This window comes from Galeopterus variegatus, unplaced genomic scaffold (genome assembly GCF_000696425.1).
Source record: "Galeopterus variegatus unplaced genomic scaffold, G_variegatus-3.0.2 Scaffold432, whole genome shotgun sequence".
Taxonomy (NCBI): domain Eukaryota; kingdom Metazoa; phylum Chordata; class Mammalia; order Dermoptera; family Cynocephalidae; genus Galeopterus; species Galeopterus variegatus.
In genome coordinates this window covers 153226-170364 of record NW_007726543.1, presented here as the reverse complement: position 1 = coordinate 170364, position 17139 = coordinate 153226, and the positions used below count along the sequence as shown (strand labels likewise).

At 34.2% G+C, this 17139-nt stretch overlaps 1 protein-coding gene across 1 annotated transcript in view; it reads right to left on the bottom strand.

The window, feature by feature from the left end:
* Window positions 1-17139, bottom strand: part of FAM179B (family with sequence similarity 179, member B) — an 87015-nt gene that overhangs the window by 24081 nt on the left and 45795 nt on the right. The window contains exons 7-11 of the mRNA XM_008568709.1: window positions 13760-13858; window positions 12502-12677; window positions 11821-11974; window positions 11326-11460; window positions 9387-9540 (exon numbers count right to left, since the gene is read on the bottom strand). Coding sequence (XP_008566931.1) covers window positions 9387-9540; window positions 11326-11460; window positions 11821-11974; window positions 12502-12677; window positions 13760-13858 — 718 coding nt within the window. The remainder of the gene's footprint in view (window positions 1-9386; window positions 9541-11325; window positions 11461-11820; window positions 11975-12501; window positions 12678-13759; window positions 13859-17139) is intronic.

The following is a 17139-nucleotide window of genomic DNA, read 5'->3' as shown; positions in this document are numbered from 1 at the left end:
CCAAATACATAAATGAAGCAGGATGAAAGACTTAAACCCAATCAAATTGATAATTACATTAAATGTAAATATTCAAAACAGCTCAATTAAGTCAGATGGTATAGACAGAGATGTTGGAATGGACAAAATAGAAAAATCTAACTATATACTATATATAAGAAACATACTTTATAGGTACATAGAGACACAGATTCTAAGTAAAAGGACAGAAAAAGATATTCCATGTCAACAGTCATCACAAGAAAGAGAAAGAATATTACCAGAGATAAAGAAGGACACCTCATAATGATAAGGGTTGATTCATCAAGAAGATATATTAATCTTAAATGTATATAGAGCTCTGAAATACAAGAAGAAAAAACTTATAGAAATTAAAGGAGGAATACACAATTCTATAATTATAGTTGGAAATTTCAATAGCCCTTCCTCAGTAATTGTAATTGATAGAACAGACAGACAGGAATTCAGTAAGGCTATCGAAGACTCAATATTATCAGCCAATTTGACCTACTTAACATTTATAGAACACTGCAACCCAATAACAGTATGCAAATTCTTTTCAAGTTCATGTGAAACATTCATTCGAAAAAAGATCAAAGTGTCTGCCTCCATGGGTCTTACAATTTAATGAGAAGAAAATATGAGATAAGTGATAGCGATGAAGGACATTAAGAAAAATAAAGCAACATAAAAGGATGGGGGAAAAACACTATTTTAGTTAGGGTCATGAGAGATGGCTTCTCTGAGGAGGTGACATTTGACAGAGATCTGAGTGAACTGAGAGAGAAAGCCATTGGGTGAGTGTTCAAAGATCTTCAAGTAGAAATGAGCTTGGGTGTTCAGGAAACAGCTAGAAGGCTAAATAAGGCAGAGCATGGCAGGAGTTGAATCTGCAGAAAGCGGCTGGTCCTTCATTATCTGTCCCTTGATAATAAGGAGTTAAATTTTTTTTCCTTAGTGTTTTAAAGAGCCACTGAAGTGTTTTGCATGGAGAAATCCCATGGTCTGATTTATGTTTTAACAACATCACTCGGGCTGTTGTATGAGGTGGGGCAAGAAGCATGAAAACCAGTGATGAAGCTACCATAGCAAAGTGAGATAATTATCGCTTGGACTAGAATATCAGCAGCAAAGATTAAAGTAAATGATTGGCTTCAGGATTCCTTCTGAAAATAGAACTGATGGAATGAAAAAAAAAGTCAACACTGATTTGGAATGAACAACTAAATGTGCACAGCAAGACTATTAACTAAGATGGTAAACAATAAAGTAGAAACATACTTGGGATTAAGAAGAAGGGAAATAAGTTCTGTGTTAAGAATTTTTTCATCTGTTTCCATGAACTGTACGTATTAGTTATCAGTTTGTAGTTTTCTTGTCTTTGCATGCTTCTAGTATAAGGGTAACGATGGCCTCAAAGAATGAGATGAGAACTACTCCAGCCTCTTGAGTGTTCTGGAAGTTTGTGTAGAATTGGTTTCTTCCTAAAATGTTTGGTATAATTCACTGGTGAAACGGTCTGAGCCTGGAGTTTTCTTCGTGGGAAAATTTTAAACTAAAATTTAATTTCTTTCATAGATATTGAGTTATACAAGCTATCTATTTCTTTTTGAGTCTACTTGGCATCTTTGAAGGAATTTGTCCATTTCTCTTGTAGAATGTATGAGAATAAAGCTATTTATCATATTCCTTTATTATCTGTTTAACAGCTGTATGACCAGTAGTGATGTTCCTTTTCTCACTCCTGATGTTGGTAATTTGTTCCTTCTCTCTCTTTTTTTTCCCCTTGATCAGTCTGACTAGAGGATTATCAATCTTAATTATGTTCTCCAAGAACCCACATTTGCTTCACCGATTTCCTCTACTGTTTGCTTTACCAATTTCCTCTACTGTTTGCTTTCTATTTCATTGATTTACACACCAATCTTTACTATTTCCTTTCTCTGCTTACTTTGGACTTGCTTTGCTCTTCTATTTCTAATTCCTTAAGGGAAAGCTAAGGTAATTGGTACGAACTTTTCTTCTTTTCTAATATAAATGTTATGGTGTTATCAATTTCTCTCTAATTTAGCTACATCCCACAAATTTTGATATGTGTCATTCTTAGTTTTATTAAATTCAAAATACTTTTTAATTTCCCTTTTGATTTCTTCTTAGATCCATAGGTTACTGGTAAGTGTGTTAGTTTCCAAATATTTGAAGAATTTTCAATACCTGTTACTAATTTCTAATTTAATTCCAGAGAACAAACTTTGTATAATCTAATTCCGTTTAAATTACTTGTTTTATGGCCCAGAATAGGATGTTTCTTGGTTAAATGTTCCTTAAGGACTTGAAAAGAATGTGAATTCTGCTATTTTAGGTGGAGTGTTCTGTAAATGAAAATTGGGTCTAGTTGGTCAATAATGTTGTCCGTGTCTACTATATCTTTACTGGTTTTCTCTCTACTTATTCTATCAATTAATGAGAGAGGTTGTTGGTTGAAACTATAATTGTGGATTTGTTTATTTCTCCTTGCAGTTCTATTAGTTTTTGTTTAATGTATTTTGAAGCTCTTTTATATGGCAAATAAATGTTCAGGGTTGCTATGTTCTCTTGATGAATTAATCCATTTGTCATTATAAAATGACCTTCTTTATTCTGGGTGGGGACAGAATAAAATGGCAGTCATGATTCCTTCCCCTGAAGTACACACCCCGTATAATACCCTCCTCAAGAGGATGAATTTGATCAAACATCAATTCCTGTGATCATGTTAAGTTAGATAACAAAAGGAGTTTGCAGATGTAACTGAGGTCCCTATCAGTTGACTTCAAGTTAATCAAAAGGGAGATTATCCTGGGTAGGCTTTACCTCTGGTGATGTCTTAAAAGAGACAAGCAGCAGCAGCAAAGATTCTTCTACTGACTTTGAAGAATTAAGCTGCAACATTGAGAGAGCTTATGTCTGTGGGTGTGCACATAATAAGGACCTGAGAGGGGCTCTGGGAACTGAGAGGGTCCCTGGCTGAGAGCTAGCAAGATAATGAGGACCTCAGTCTCATGGTCGTAAGAAACTGAATTCTTCCAATCAATGAGTTTGGAAAAGGATTGGGAGATAAGATTGCATTCCTGGCTGACATCTTTATTTCAGCCTAGCAAGGCCCTGAGCAGAAGATTCAGTTAACCCATGAACTTTTTTGTTTTTTCTTTTATTTACTTTTTATTTTTGGCAGCTGGCTGGCACAGCAATCAAACCCTGGACCTTGGTGTTATCAGCACAATGCTCTAACCAACTGAGCTAACCGGCCACATACCCGAATTTTTGACCAGGGAAACCGAGATAAAAAAAATTGTATTGTTTGAAGCCCCTGAAATATACCTATTAATATTCTTTGCTTTAAAATATACTTTGAGGGCCGGCCTGTGGCTCACTCGGGAGAGTGTGGTGCTGATAACACCAAGGCCACGGGATTGTATTGTTTGAAGCCCCTGAAATATACCTATTAATATTCTTTGCTTTAAAATATACTTTGAGGGCCGGCCTGTGGCTCACTCAGGAGAGTGTGGTGCTGATAACACCAAGGCCACGGGTTCGGATCCCATATAGGGATGGCCGGTTAGCTCACTGGATGAGCGTGGTGCTGACAACACCAAGTCAAGGGTTAAGATCCCCTTACCGGTCATTTTTATAAAAAAAATATATATATATATATACTTTGATATTAATATACCACGCAGTCTATCTTTTTGTTAGTGTTAGCATGGTATACCGGGCACTTCAAAAAGTTCATGGAAAGATTCATATTATTGTTCAATTCCATTTTTCCATGAACTTTTTGAAATACCCTTGTATATCTTTTTGCATCTCTATACTTAACCTGTTTGTGCTTATAGATGTAAAGAGAATTTCTTATAGGTAGCATATAGTTGGGTCTCATTTTTTTGTCCAATCTCACTAGGCATGTTTAGTTAATTTACATTTAATGTGATTACTTATATGGTTGGGTTTAAGTCTATCATTTTGTTATTTGTCCCATCTTTTCTTTGTTCCTTTTCCTTTTTTTCTAACACTTTTGAATTTTGTATTTTTATAATTACATTTTATCTCCTTTGTTGCCTTATCAACTACAACTATTATGTTAGTTTAGTCATTGCTATGGGTATATAGTACATGTCTTTAACTTACCATAGGCTACCATAAACTGATACAGTAGTCTGTCTTACCCAAAAGGGGTGTGTTCCAAGACCCTTAGTGCCTGAAACACCAGATAGTACTGAACCCTGTATATACTACACATACATTTCTTTTTTCTTCTTTATAATTTCATGGATAGATGATTAGTTTTTACAGTAGGTCTTAGCAGCCTTAGCATATGATTCTTTTTCTTCCCTCACTACATCAAGAACTTCCACTTTTTCACTTGAAGAAAGAACTTTATGGCTTCTCTTTGCCATATCCAAATTGCCAGCATCACTACTCTTGCGTTTTGGAGCCATTATTAAGTAAAATAAGGATTACTTGAACACAAGCACTGCCATAATGTGACTGTCGATCTCAACAGAGACTACTACTCAGTGACTATGGCAGGTAGCACATACAGCATGGATATGCTTGACAAAGTGATGATTTACGTTCTGGGCAAGATGGAGTGGGACACTGTGAGACTTCATCATGCTAATCAGATCCGTGCACAATTTAAAACTTATAAATTGTTTATTTCTGGAATTTTCCACTTAATATTTTCTGACCATGGGAAATGAAACCATAGAAAGCAAAACCACAGATTAAGGGGGGACTACAGTATATCATTTTACATTTCACCATATAACAATACTTACATTTCTTCCCTCAGGGCCTTTGTATTATTGTCATACATTTTATTTCTATATATGCTATAAACTTTACAATATATTTCTTTAAGTAGTCAACTACCTCTTAAAGAAATTTAAATAATAAGACAAAACTATTTTATATTTATCTATGTAGTCATCCCTTGGTATCATTAGGGGATTGGTTCTAGGACCACCCCCCCACCCCCCCGCAGGTACCAAAATCCCCAGATGCTCAAGTTACTTATATAAAATGGCCTGGTATTTGCATATAACCTACACACATTCTCCCATATACTTTAAACCATCTCTAGATTACTTACAATATCTAATACAATGTAAATGTCATGTAAATAGTAGTTATATTGTATTATTATTATTATTTTTTTGTCCTTTTTTTTTGAGACCAGCTGCACCGCGCTCAGCCAGTGAGCGCTGTTGAGCGCACCGGCCATCCCTATATAGGATCCGAACCCGCGGCGGGAGCGCTGCTGTGCTCCCAGTGCTGCACTCTCCCGAGTGCGCCACAGGCTCGGCCCCTTGTATTACTTTTTAATTGTTGTATTGTTATTTATTATTATTATTATTATTTGAATATTTTCCATCTTAGGTTTGTTGAATCCGCAGATATAGAAACTGTGGATACAGAGAGCCAACTGTAGTTCTCATTTCCAGTGCTCTTCGTTCCTTAGCATTGATTCAGATTTTCATCTGTTATTATTTTCCTTCTGTCTGAAGAACTCTCTTCAACCCTTCTTGTGGTGCAGGTCTGCTGCTGGTGAAATCTTTCAGATTTTGTAGGTCTGAAAAAGTCTATTCTGCTAATTTTAGTATTATTGTTATTATTATTATTTTTGGTGTCTAAACTATACAGGGAATTGAATCACTATTTTTAGTTTTGAAAGATATTTTCACTGGATATAGAAATTCAGGTTGGCAGTTTTTTTTCTTTAAGTACCTTAAAGATCTTGCTCCACTGTGTTTTGGCTTGCAGTATTTTTGATAAAAAGTCTGATATCTTTGTTCTTCTGTATATAATGTGTCTTCTCTCTATGACTGCTTTTAAGATATTTTCCATCACTAATAATAGGTAATCTGATTATGATGTATGTTCATTGACGTAGTTTTTTTCATGTTTCTTGTGCTTGATGTTCACTGAGCTTCTTGGATCTCTGAGTTAATAGTTTTCATTAAATTTGGACAAGTTTTGTCCATTTTTTCCTTCAAATATTATTTTCTGTCCCCCTCTGTCCAGCAAGTCCAATTACACATATATTAGGCTGTTTGAAGTTGTCTCACAGTTCAGTGGTATTTTGTTCTTTTTTTCACTCTTTTCTTTTTGTTTCATTTTTGTATAGTTTCTATGGCTATGTCTTCAGATTCACTAATATTTTCTTCTGCAATGTCTAATCTTCTGTTAATCCCATACAGTGTATTTTTGATCTCAGGCACTGTAGCCTTCATCTATAGATACTAGATTTAGGTTTTGTAATTATTTTATGTATCTTTACTTGCTTGGTCTTTCTTCTATAGCATGGGATAGAGTTATAATTATAATGTCTTTGTCTACTAATTATATAATCTGTGTCATTTTTTGATTGATTCTGATCATTTGCTTTTTTTCCTCCTCACTATGGGTTGTATTTTCCTGCTTCTTTGCATATCGGTTAATTTTTTACTCGATGGCAGACACTGTACATTTTACTTTAGATATTTTTGTATTCCTATAAATATTCTTGAGCTTTGTTGTGGGATATAGTTAGTTATTTGGAAATAATTTGATTCTCATTACTTTTAAGCTTTGTTAAGTGAGACCAAACCAACCTTTAGTCTAGGGTTTATTTTGCCACACTATGAAGCAAAACTCTTCTGAGTACTCTGCCTAATGACTTTTGAACTATGAAATTTTCCACTCTCCTGGTTTGAACAGGAAGTACAGTTGATGCTTGGGCAACATAGGTTTGAACTGTGCCGGTCCACTTATACATGGAACCTGTGTAAAAGGAGGGTAGACTTTTCCTACAGGCTTCACAGGGCCAACTACTTAACTACTTAAGTAATGATGTGAGGAAAGCTATAGGTAGATTTTCAACTATGCAGGGAGGTCTGTGCCCCTAACCTCATTGTTCAAGAGTCAACTGTATTTTTGACCTTGTATATGCTCCAGGGATTGTTCCTTGTAAGTTTTTTGAGTGGTTCCTGTTCTGGTCTCAAGTAATTTACTCACATGCATGCCCTGACCAGTACTCAGCTAAACATTTGAGTAGAGTCCTCTGAAGATCTCTGGAGTTCTCTATCAAGCTCTATCATCTCTGCCATTCTGTCTTGTGAACTCTAACCACTTTGGCTACCCCAAACTCCCATTTCCATTTCCATCTCTGCTGGTGTCTGTTTTCGCTCGCCTTAAGCTGTGACCTGGATACTCTTTCCAGAAAGTAAGCCATGGCAACTGTAGGGTGAACATTGCTTGTTTCCTGTTTCTCAGGAATCACCATCTTTCATTGCCCTGTGAACAATATCCTGAAAACCGTTGTTTCATATATTTTGTATGATTTGTTTTTAGTTCTTTTAAGTATGAGGGCAAATCCAGTCACTGTTAATCCATCTTGGCAGGAAGTGGAAGTTCCAAGATTTCTTTATTGGATATGTTAAATTTAACATGTCTGTTGGCAATCAAGTAGAAGTATCAAGTCGGCAGTCGGATTACTTCTTCTTGAGTATAGAGTTCAAGAAGATACTAGGGATGCAGATATGCATTTATGAGAAATCAGAGTATGGATGGACTATGAAGCTATGGGACTGAAAGAAATCATTTAAGAAGAGTTCAGCAAACTATAGCTCACAGACCTAATCTGGCCCCATCAGAATTTTTCAATGAGTAAAGTTTTTTTTTTTTTAAAAGATGACCGGTAAGGGGATCTCAACCCTTGGCTTGGTGTTGTCAGCACCACGTTCAGCCAGTGAGCAAACTGGCCATCCCTATATGGGATCTGAACCCACGGCCTTGGTGTTACTAGCACCGCACTCTCCCGAGTAAGCCACAGGCCGGCCCTCAATGAGTAAAGTTTTTATAAGTTTTTTGTAAGTAAAGTTTTTGTAAGTAAAGTTTTATTGGACCACAGACATGAGCATTTGTTTTCATACTGTCTAAAGCTGCTTTTGCATTACAACAACCGAACTGAGTACTTACAATAGAGACATCTGACATGCAGAGTTTAAAATATTTACTATCCAACTCTTTACAAAAAAAGATTGCCCCTGATCTACAGAATACATGTACACAGAGAGTGCCAGTGGACTGAATTCTGCACTACTCCTAAACGTTGACATCAAGCAGAAAAGAATCAGAAAGTACTAAAGCAGGAAAAAAGATAGAAGACTGAATTTTCCAAGGCAAAATGAGAAAAAGATTAACAAAAAGGGAATGTGAACTGTGTCAAAAGTTGTTCAAAGATGAAGTGAGAACCAGTAAATGATCAGTGTAGATTAGGCACTTTCTTTATTTTAATGAAGTGGTGGTCATGGTGGGGAGGATTGAAAACCAATTAAAGAAAGTTGAAAAGTGAACATGAGTGAAAAAAAAGTAGAGACAATGAGTCAGCTCTTTTGAGGATTTTTGGTCAAAAAAAAAAAAAAGGGAGGGGGAGGGAAGAATTGGAAAGAAGATGTTTAGTTTAGGGAGGTTTTTTTAAAAACAGCTATTATAGCACTAATTTTTTTTTTTTTTGACAGATAAGGGGATTGTAACCGCTGGCTCAGTGTCATCTGCACCATGCTCAGCCAGTGAGCGCACCGGCCATCCCTACATAGGATCCGAACCTGCGGCCTCGGCACTACCAGCGCTGCACTTTCCCGAGTGAGCCACGGGGCCAGCCCTATAGCACATTTTTATGTTAATAAATATGATCTAGTAGAAAGACAAAACTGAGGAGATGTAAGATGAGGACTGGTAAAGATACTGAAGAATAAAGGAGAAAATGAGACAAAGGCCACTAGTGGATGCTATAGCCAAAACAAGAGGGATGCACATTGTCATGGTCTGTCTCCTTGAGTTATTGGTTGGGCTGTCTGTGTGGCTGCTGCAGTTGTGGTAAGAGCAGATAAATATATCTAGAATTTTTATAGGTTATATTTCACAGAGAAATACTTTGAAAAATGGTGAGACTTGTATTCTGATACCAAAGGGATTGAATATTCTATAATAAATCTAAAGTATGTCCATATGGTATATAAGTTATAATATAACTGGCAATACAGTACTACTAGGGCTAGAGTTCAGCTACATTAGTAAGTTGAAAAGATTTTGATGCCTAATACCAAAGGGATTGAATATTCTATAATAAATCTAAAGTATGTCCATATGGTATATAAGTTATAATATAACTGGTAATACAGTACTACTAGGGCTAGAGTTCAGCTACATTAGTAAGTTGAAAAGATTTTGATGCCTAAAAGCTAATATAATCATTTCTAAGACTATTTTAATAGGAAATGTGCTTCAACGTTTTTGATAAAAAAAATTACAGAAAACTTTTGGAACTCAGCTTAGTTTTAAGTTAAGGATGGTGAACTTACCAATCTTCATCAGCTAGAAGCCTCAGGGCTTCTGTTAGTGCCATTTCTGGTTTGGAAAATGGCCGTAGTTCTGATAAAGCCATTATTTCTGGACTATGAGTGACAGAAGGCATCCTTTCTTTATACTGTAAAATGGCTCCAGGAGATGCATCACCTAAAAGAAAATATATTAAAGCATGAAAGAAACTTGACACAAAGGACACAAATGGTATTTTGTCTACAGATATTATGAATATTTCTTATAGAAACTAGTACTAATGGTTTAGTCTTCAAGAAAATTGTAATGCCTAGAAACCAAAGCTATTCAAAACTTTATTTTTTATATGCAAATTATTGATAAATTACATTTAATAGAAAAATATAAGTGGTTAATCAGTCATGGGTCATACAAAAGTCTAGCTTTATTTTAAGAGCTAAAAGAAGCAGTATGATCCCATTTTGTAAAAACATGTGGATATATACTTGTTTTACCATACAACTGACAACTGAAAATGAAGCTTCATGGCATCTATATATAGAATTGTAGCTGATGTTCTTTACTGGTATAGAATTAATGGTTATTAAAAATCCTAAGATTATGTGTAGTAATAAGAACATTGTTTCTTCCATAACCAGACATTTATCAAGCATTTTCCAGATGTAAGGCATGGCCCTAGACAATGGGGAAACAATGCAAGGCACGTGCAGTGGGGGTGTTAGAAAGGAAAAGATCAAATAGAATCGGCTTTTGCAAGTGGGTAAAGATTTCTTGGTTCTTTTCCCATGTTTAACAGATGGTTTTAAAAAGGAAATATTAGGCACTAGAAAATGACTATCATAAAAGATTATTTATTAACCATGTTATTTATGGGGAAATATTAAATGAAATCACAATTACAAGAAATTTCACTTGATGCTGCATACTGATTACATATTCAGATGTTTCTATCAGTCATTTAAATTCAAAGGCAACAAGGTATTAATGATATTAGCTAACATTTATTAAACACTTTGTGCCAGACCTTGTGATAAATTCATTGCAGACTTGAGCACACTTAATTCTCAATAAAGATGAGGTAGACATTCTCATTATCTTTATTTTGAACTTGAGAAAATAATTGAGTTCTACTGAGGCAAAGAAATTTATTTGAGGTCCCCGGGATAATGAGTGGCAGAGGCTATCTACTATCAATTTTATATAAAGAGGTCTAAGACAGAATGCTTGTTTTCATAAAGTTTATCATATATCTGACAAGAAAATATATGTAAAAAGATAAATATGATGTTTTGGATTACTGTAGTGATAAATCAGTACCAGTTTTTGTTAGAGTAAATCATATATGAGGAAGATAATGTGCCAATTAAAGAATATAATAAATAGACCCATTTCATTTTTTTGATGGTTTAGATGTACCACTATTAAGCTTCATATGTAGGACTGATATGTATAAATAAAATCCTCCAGCTTTGGAATATCACAATCCTGAAAGAAGAGCAAATACAAAATAGCACTATCATTTATTATCTTGCCTGGTATTGTGCTAAGCGTTTCTTTTACATTATCTCATTTAATTCATTCAACGACCTTAAGGAATCATGATTATTATTATTATTCCTACATTACAGATGAAAAAACTGAAGCTGAAGTTTTAAGGATTCCCTCTCTGTATCTACTCCACTCCCATTCTCATGAGAGAATAACTTGTTAGGAAGAGATGCAGCTAAATACCAAATTTTCAAACTTGGCATTATATCAATATCAAGTACCATCACCTATCGTTACTTTGTTTTCACGTGAAAAAAGTAAAACAAAACAAATATTCTGGAAAAGGAGGTGTACAGAATATCAATCTAAGCAGTGATGCTCAATTATAACAAAAAGATGCAGTGGACACATGTGGTCTCTTCAGCTTAACAAGCATTTATGACATTACTCTTTATATTTAAATAAGTGACTTACCTGAATCTGAAAACACTAAAGATGGTGACTGTTTTAAACTGGACCCTCCTTTCAGTGGAGGGTTGAAGGCAATATTTTCATAATGGGAACTCTCATTTTTTGATATTTCCACCTCATCTCCAAAAATATGTAAGTCTAGAAGGCAGAAAAACTATCATTTTTCTTGTTATGAGAAAAAAATTAATATTTTATTATAATAGTTATAATAGAAGCTTCCAGGTCTTGCAAATTTTAGTGTTATAGGTCAATATATTCCACTCTTAGTCATATATCATTCTCAGTTAAACCATATTAAACCAGCTTTAGAATATTACTAGAAAAAAAAATACCAAAAGTTAAATTCTACTTACTTTCAGATGCCAACGTCTTGCAAATTTTAGTGTTATAGGTCAATATATTCCACTCTTAGTCATATATCATTCTCAGTTAAACCATATTAAACCAGATTTAGAATATTACTAGAAAAAAAAATACCAAAAGTTAAATTCTACTTACTTTCAGATGCCAATTTCTCAGTTCCTGTATGTTTCATTCTTTCCCAGGAATTCTGTTCCTTCCTTTCACAATCTTTAATGTTAAAAAGCTCTTTTTCTTCTTTTCTCTTTTGTCTCATCTTGTCATAAGTAGATTTTGAAATAGAAACTTTACTCTGCATGAAAAAGATGAAATATCTGAAAGTGTTCAGGGAGTGTGACATTTAAAATATCACCTCAGATAACTGTATGTATGTACATTAAATGTCTACACAAAATAATCTATATATTTTTTGTCCTTATTTTAAGAATCCGAAAATTTACTACAGTAGAATTACATTGTGCTAATATCAAATTAAATTTGTGCCTGAGAATATTAGTCTGTCTCTACTTGAGTGTATCCAAGAAAACTGTTGAATATATATATATATATATATATATACATACATACATATACATGTATACAGAGTACATGTATAGTATAAAATATACTAGATACTTTATCACCAGAATGAGAATCATTTATTTAGTGGGAAAAGAGAATAATCTATTATTTAAATGATTAAGGATCAGAAATTTCAGTTATACCAACAAGATTTAAAAAGTTTTCATCAAAGTACTTTAACCACCCTACATCTGATATACACAAAATAATGACATATTGTAAGATTAAATTTATCCTAAAATTAGTAAATAACCTTACATCTTTTCCATTCTCAACATCAAGATATGATGGAATACTTTGCTGGACTGCTCTTCCATAAATCCCTGATGGTGGTTCAATATTTTGTTTAATTGAAAATGAATTCCCATTTTCCACAGAAGACACTACTGATTGGCTGCAGGTTGCTGGTGCTGAATTTGGACCTCCAAATACACCTGAAATCAACCAATAGTCATTAAATATTCATTTGATGACTCTGTGGATAAAGTTTAAAACAAGACTCTTACCTTCAAGAAGCAAACAAAATAGTTGAGTAAGAAAGACATGTTAAATAATTGTAAAATATAAGAATAAATACCCTAATAGGACAATAATATAAGAGATACCAGAAGGCAGTTTATGATAATGTCAAGTGAGAACTGCATATTTTAAGTGCTGAGTTCACAGGAAGGAAAGGGTGGCGTTAGCTAGATGTTTAAGATGGTTTCACGGAGATGGGATTTGAGCTGGGATTGAAAGACATGAGGGATTTGGATAGACAAGTAAGGAAGGGGAGGAGGAAATTCTATGAGATGGAGATTTATATGCAGAGTTGAACAAGTATGAGATTGTATGTAGGGTGAATAAATTAGTTTGGTTAGACACAAAGCAAATACAGGAATAACAGAAAATACATGTGTAAGAATAGATGGAGCCAACCTGAGGAAGTTCTTAAATTTTCCTAATGAGACTATCAAGCAAAGAAGGTAGGAAAGATTTTCAAGAATTTTATTCTATTTCATTATCTTGAACAAAAATAAGATGTATATCCTTAATGTATATCACTACTTTGTAGTGTTTCAATTAAAAAGAAACTAGTTTTAAAAGATATTTGCAATTACGTCATTGTTCAAAGATCCCCAAGTCCCCCTAAAATATATAACAGGGGTTAATTTGGATTTGCCTAATAAAATTATATTAATTTATACTGATTATTAAGTTGATAGATAAGGACTACCATTTGAATTTAAACTAAGCTAAAACTATCTTAGCCATCCTACAACTGTCTTAGAAGTACTTAAACTATAGCTGTCACATAATACATCTCTGAAAATTACTGACATGAATTTACCATAGTTTCATTAGAGGATAGAAATGTGAAGCTAAGTATTCATTTCTAATTCTTTCAGCATAATAATTTTTAAAAAAGAAGTTCTGATCAACACTTGAATCATACTCTTTTCTATTCTATATTGATATGCTTTGCTTATGTGTAAAGAACACATACAATTAAAAATGTGAAATAACTTTGAAATACCTTTTCCAACAACTACTACTGAGTCTTCTGATAAGGTATTTGTGGATGTGAAGTCAAAACTGGAAGTTTGGTGTGAATTTGATGATGACCCTGTAAGTACTAAAAAGAAACAAACAAACAAATCTGAAAATACTTACACAGTATTTTAGGATATTGCAACACGGTCTTTTAAAACTGAAAATTTACTTCATGCATAGAATTTACAATTCATTTATTCACACATGTTAACTAATTCAATAAATATTTATAATTAGAATATCTAGTATAGACTAGGCACTAGAGAGAAAAGAAACTATCTTTCCCTTTAGGAGTTTACATATGCCACAGTTGACAGTGGTAGAGGCATACCAACAAATAATCACAGCATGATAATTGGGCAACAAAAGAGTAATCATGAAGGAAATCCTTTGACATCTGAAAACAGAACACATCAGTCTCAAAGCAGCCTGTATTTTTCTAGGTTAACTTTTATCTCAGCTTCTGATTATTTAATTATTCTCTCTCCTCCTAGACTGTAAGTCCATTAGGATAAGACCTACGTCTGTTTTTGATGATCATTCTTACCCAAACCCTAGCACAGTTCTTGGCACACAGTAGGTGTTTAATAAATATATGTTAGATGAATGTATCAAGGCAGAACAAATAAAAACCAAAATACAATTAATTTAGGGTCTGTGAATAAAAGCAGCTAACTATTGGTAAATTTAATCAAATAACTGATTTTTTAAAAAACTTAAGCACAAAGATTGTTTTGCTAACCTGCTAAGGCTAATAGACTTGTGCTAACTTTGTGTGAACATGATAGAATTTAACAAATGAAACCGACGTAGGTGATCATTTTCATACATATCCTTCTTAAGTATAATCAAAATGTGCACCCTTACAGCATACACCAATAGAAACACTGGGTAGCCCAAAAAGGTATTCTGTGACAAAGGGAAGCAAATCTCAGTAAATGGAACAATATGCTCAATAGTCTACAAATATAAAATCTATTCATCAACATCAAGAGATGACTGAATAATTAGACAAATCTCCTAAGGGAAAAAATACAAGGGACATGTTATATTTAAGTAGTTTAATTTCATTTATAAGAGAAGCTGAAATTAACTAATCATTTTTAATGTATTTTTATTTTTTACACAATATTTTCTTCTAAACAAAGAAATGTGGAAGGAAATATTGATCATTAAGTCTTGATTCTAAAATATACAGAAAAATACGTTTAAAGGCTTCTTCATACACAAATATCCTTATATAATCTCTTTGTTACTTCATGTATACTCATGTGATCTAGCGTGCTAATACTCCAAGCATCTATCATTAATCACTTTCTCAAGTCATTAATTTGGCTCCAGGTTATTATGTAGAAAACGGGCAGGTTCAAAGGGACAGTTAGCCAAGGAAATGAATGGGAAGAAGAGGAGCTGGTTCTGAGAGCTAATACTAAAAACGTCTGAGGTTTCTTATGAAATGAATCCATCTAGCCACTCATTGCCAATATTTGTTTTGGAAGTCTTTTTATTCTCTTCAGCACTGAACTGAATATTCACTTTAAGCAGATTATTTGAGGATACAATTTTTGAATGATTACATCCAAGATTACACTATTAGTTTTGATTACCTAATCACCACTCCATTCATTTCACATGTGGTCACTAAACATGATCATATACAAAGCATAATGGAGATATAAAGATGACAGTATCTTTATTCTTAAGAAACTTATAATTTAAGGAAAGTGAGCAAAGTTTTCTAAAGAAGTGGCTTTTAAGCCAGTATTCAAAAAACATACATGATCTGGACACATTAAGATTAGGAAAGGGCATCTAGGCCCTGTGCATGCAAACTAAGAAAACTTCTAGTATTCAGAGTGCTACAGCATAAGGCATGAAAAGAGAAATATTAGAGGTAATGTGAAATGTTAAGCTGAGGCAAGATTATTAAGGGTCTTAAAAATTATGCTATAGAGTAAGAACTTTATTCTGTGAGACATAGGGAATGACTATTGAGTACAGAAGAGACGACTGTATTTTAGAAAGACAGCTCTTGAAGAGTATGCAGCCTGAATTAAAAAAGGACAAAAACAAGAGATAAGTCTTACCAGAAGGTTATTACAGATTACAACTGTGGGAGAAGATACATTAGGTTAGACTGAGAAGACATGGTAGGATGGACTACCACCAAAATTGGGAAGGTAAGGGGAAGTAGATAAAGAAGACTCTAAAGTTTTAATCATCCATCACTGGCAAAATGATAATGCTACTAATAAAAACGGATAACGAAGGAAGAGGAGCAGGTCTGGAAAGAGAGCTAAGTCTGGTTACAAACATGCTTGCTCTTGTTGCTGAGATAGATCTAGCAGGTATTTGGTTTAGAGTTAAATTCATGAGTGTGAAGTAATTTTTTAGAGTAGAACTAACTGCTGGTCAAAAGATGTAAATATGTTTATGTTACTGCTGTCTAAAAAAGGATGCCACCAGCAGTGAATGAACATATTCAGCAATTATTTCAAAGCAATTTTAAAAACAGGAAATTTAAAAAATTATAACATTAGGGTATGAATTACTTTTAAGAAGAAAATTATTTTTTGTCCTTGATTTTCTTCACATGTGAAATAAAATATGGAAATAAATATGGAAAAATTCTATCATTCTCTTTTGTAATAACAATGGACAAATTATTGCTGCCATATAGAATAGATATGAAATTACATCATACATTAAATTTTAAGAAATTTACCAAAAAAAATACAAGAAAAAGTTTCTAATTAATTTCTCTCATTCCATTTGGGTTACTTGCACAGAAAATATCCATGTTCTAAAATTCCTGATTGCCTACACAAACATGATTTAAGATAATCAGAAACAGCAAAGTGCAAAAGTTGAACTTATCTTTTTTTTTGTTTGTTTGTTTTTTTGACCGGTAAGGTTTTGACCGGTAAGGTAAGGGGATCGCAACCCTCGGCATGGTGTGGTGTACACCACGCTCAGCCAGTTGAGCGCACCGGCCATCCCTATAAAGGATCCGAACCCGTGGCCTCAGCACTACCAGCGCCGCACTCTCCCGAGTGAGTCACAGGGCTGGCTCAAAAGTTGAACTTATCTTGACCACAGTTGCTACACACAAAAAAGGACAGCTCCTTATTTATTTTAGATTACAAAGTTTGAAAAACAATGACTAATAATTATTCCATTTATCTCAATACTTATACCCTTTGGGCCGGCCCGGTGGCGCACTGCTGTAGTGCGCCGCTTGGGAAGCGCGGCGGTGCTCCTGCCGAGGGTTCGGATCCCACATACAGACCGGTTCCCGCTCACTGGCTGAGCGAGGCGCGGGAGCAACACCGAGGGCTGCGATCCCGTTGCCGGTCCTGGTCC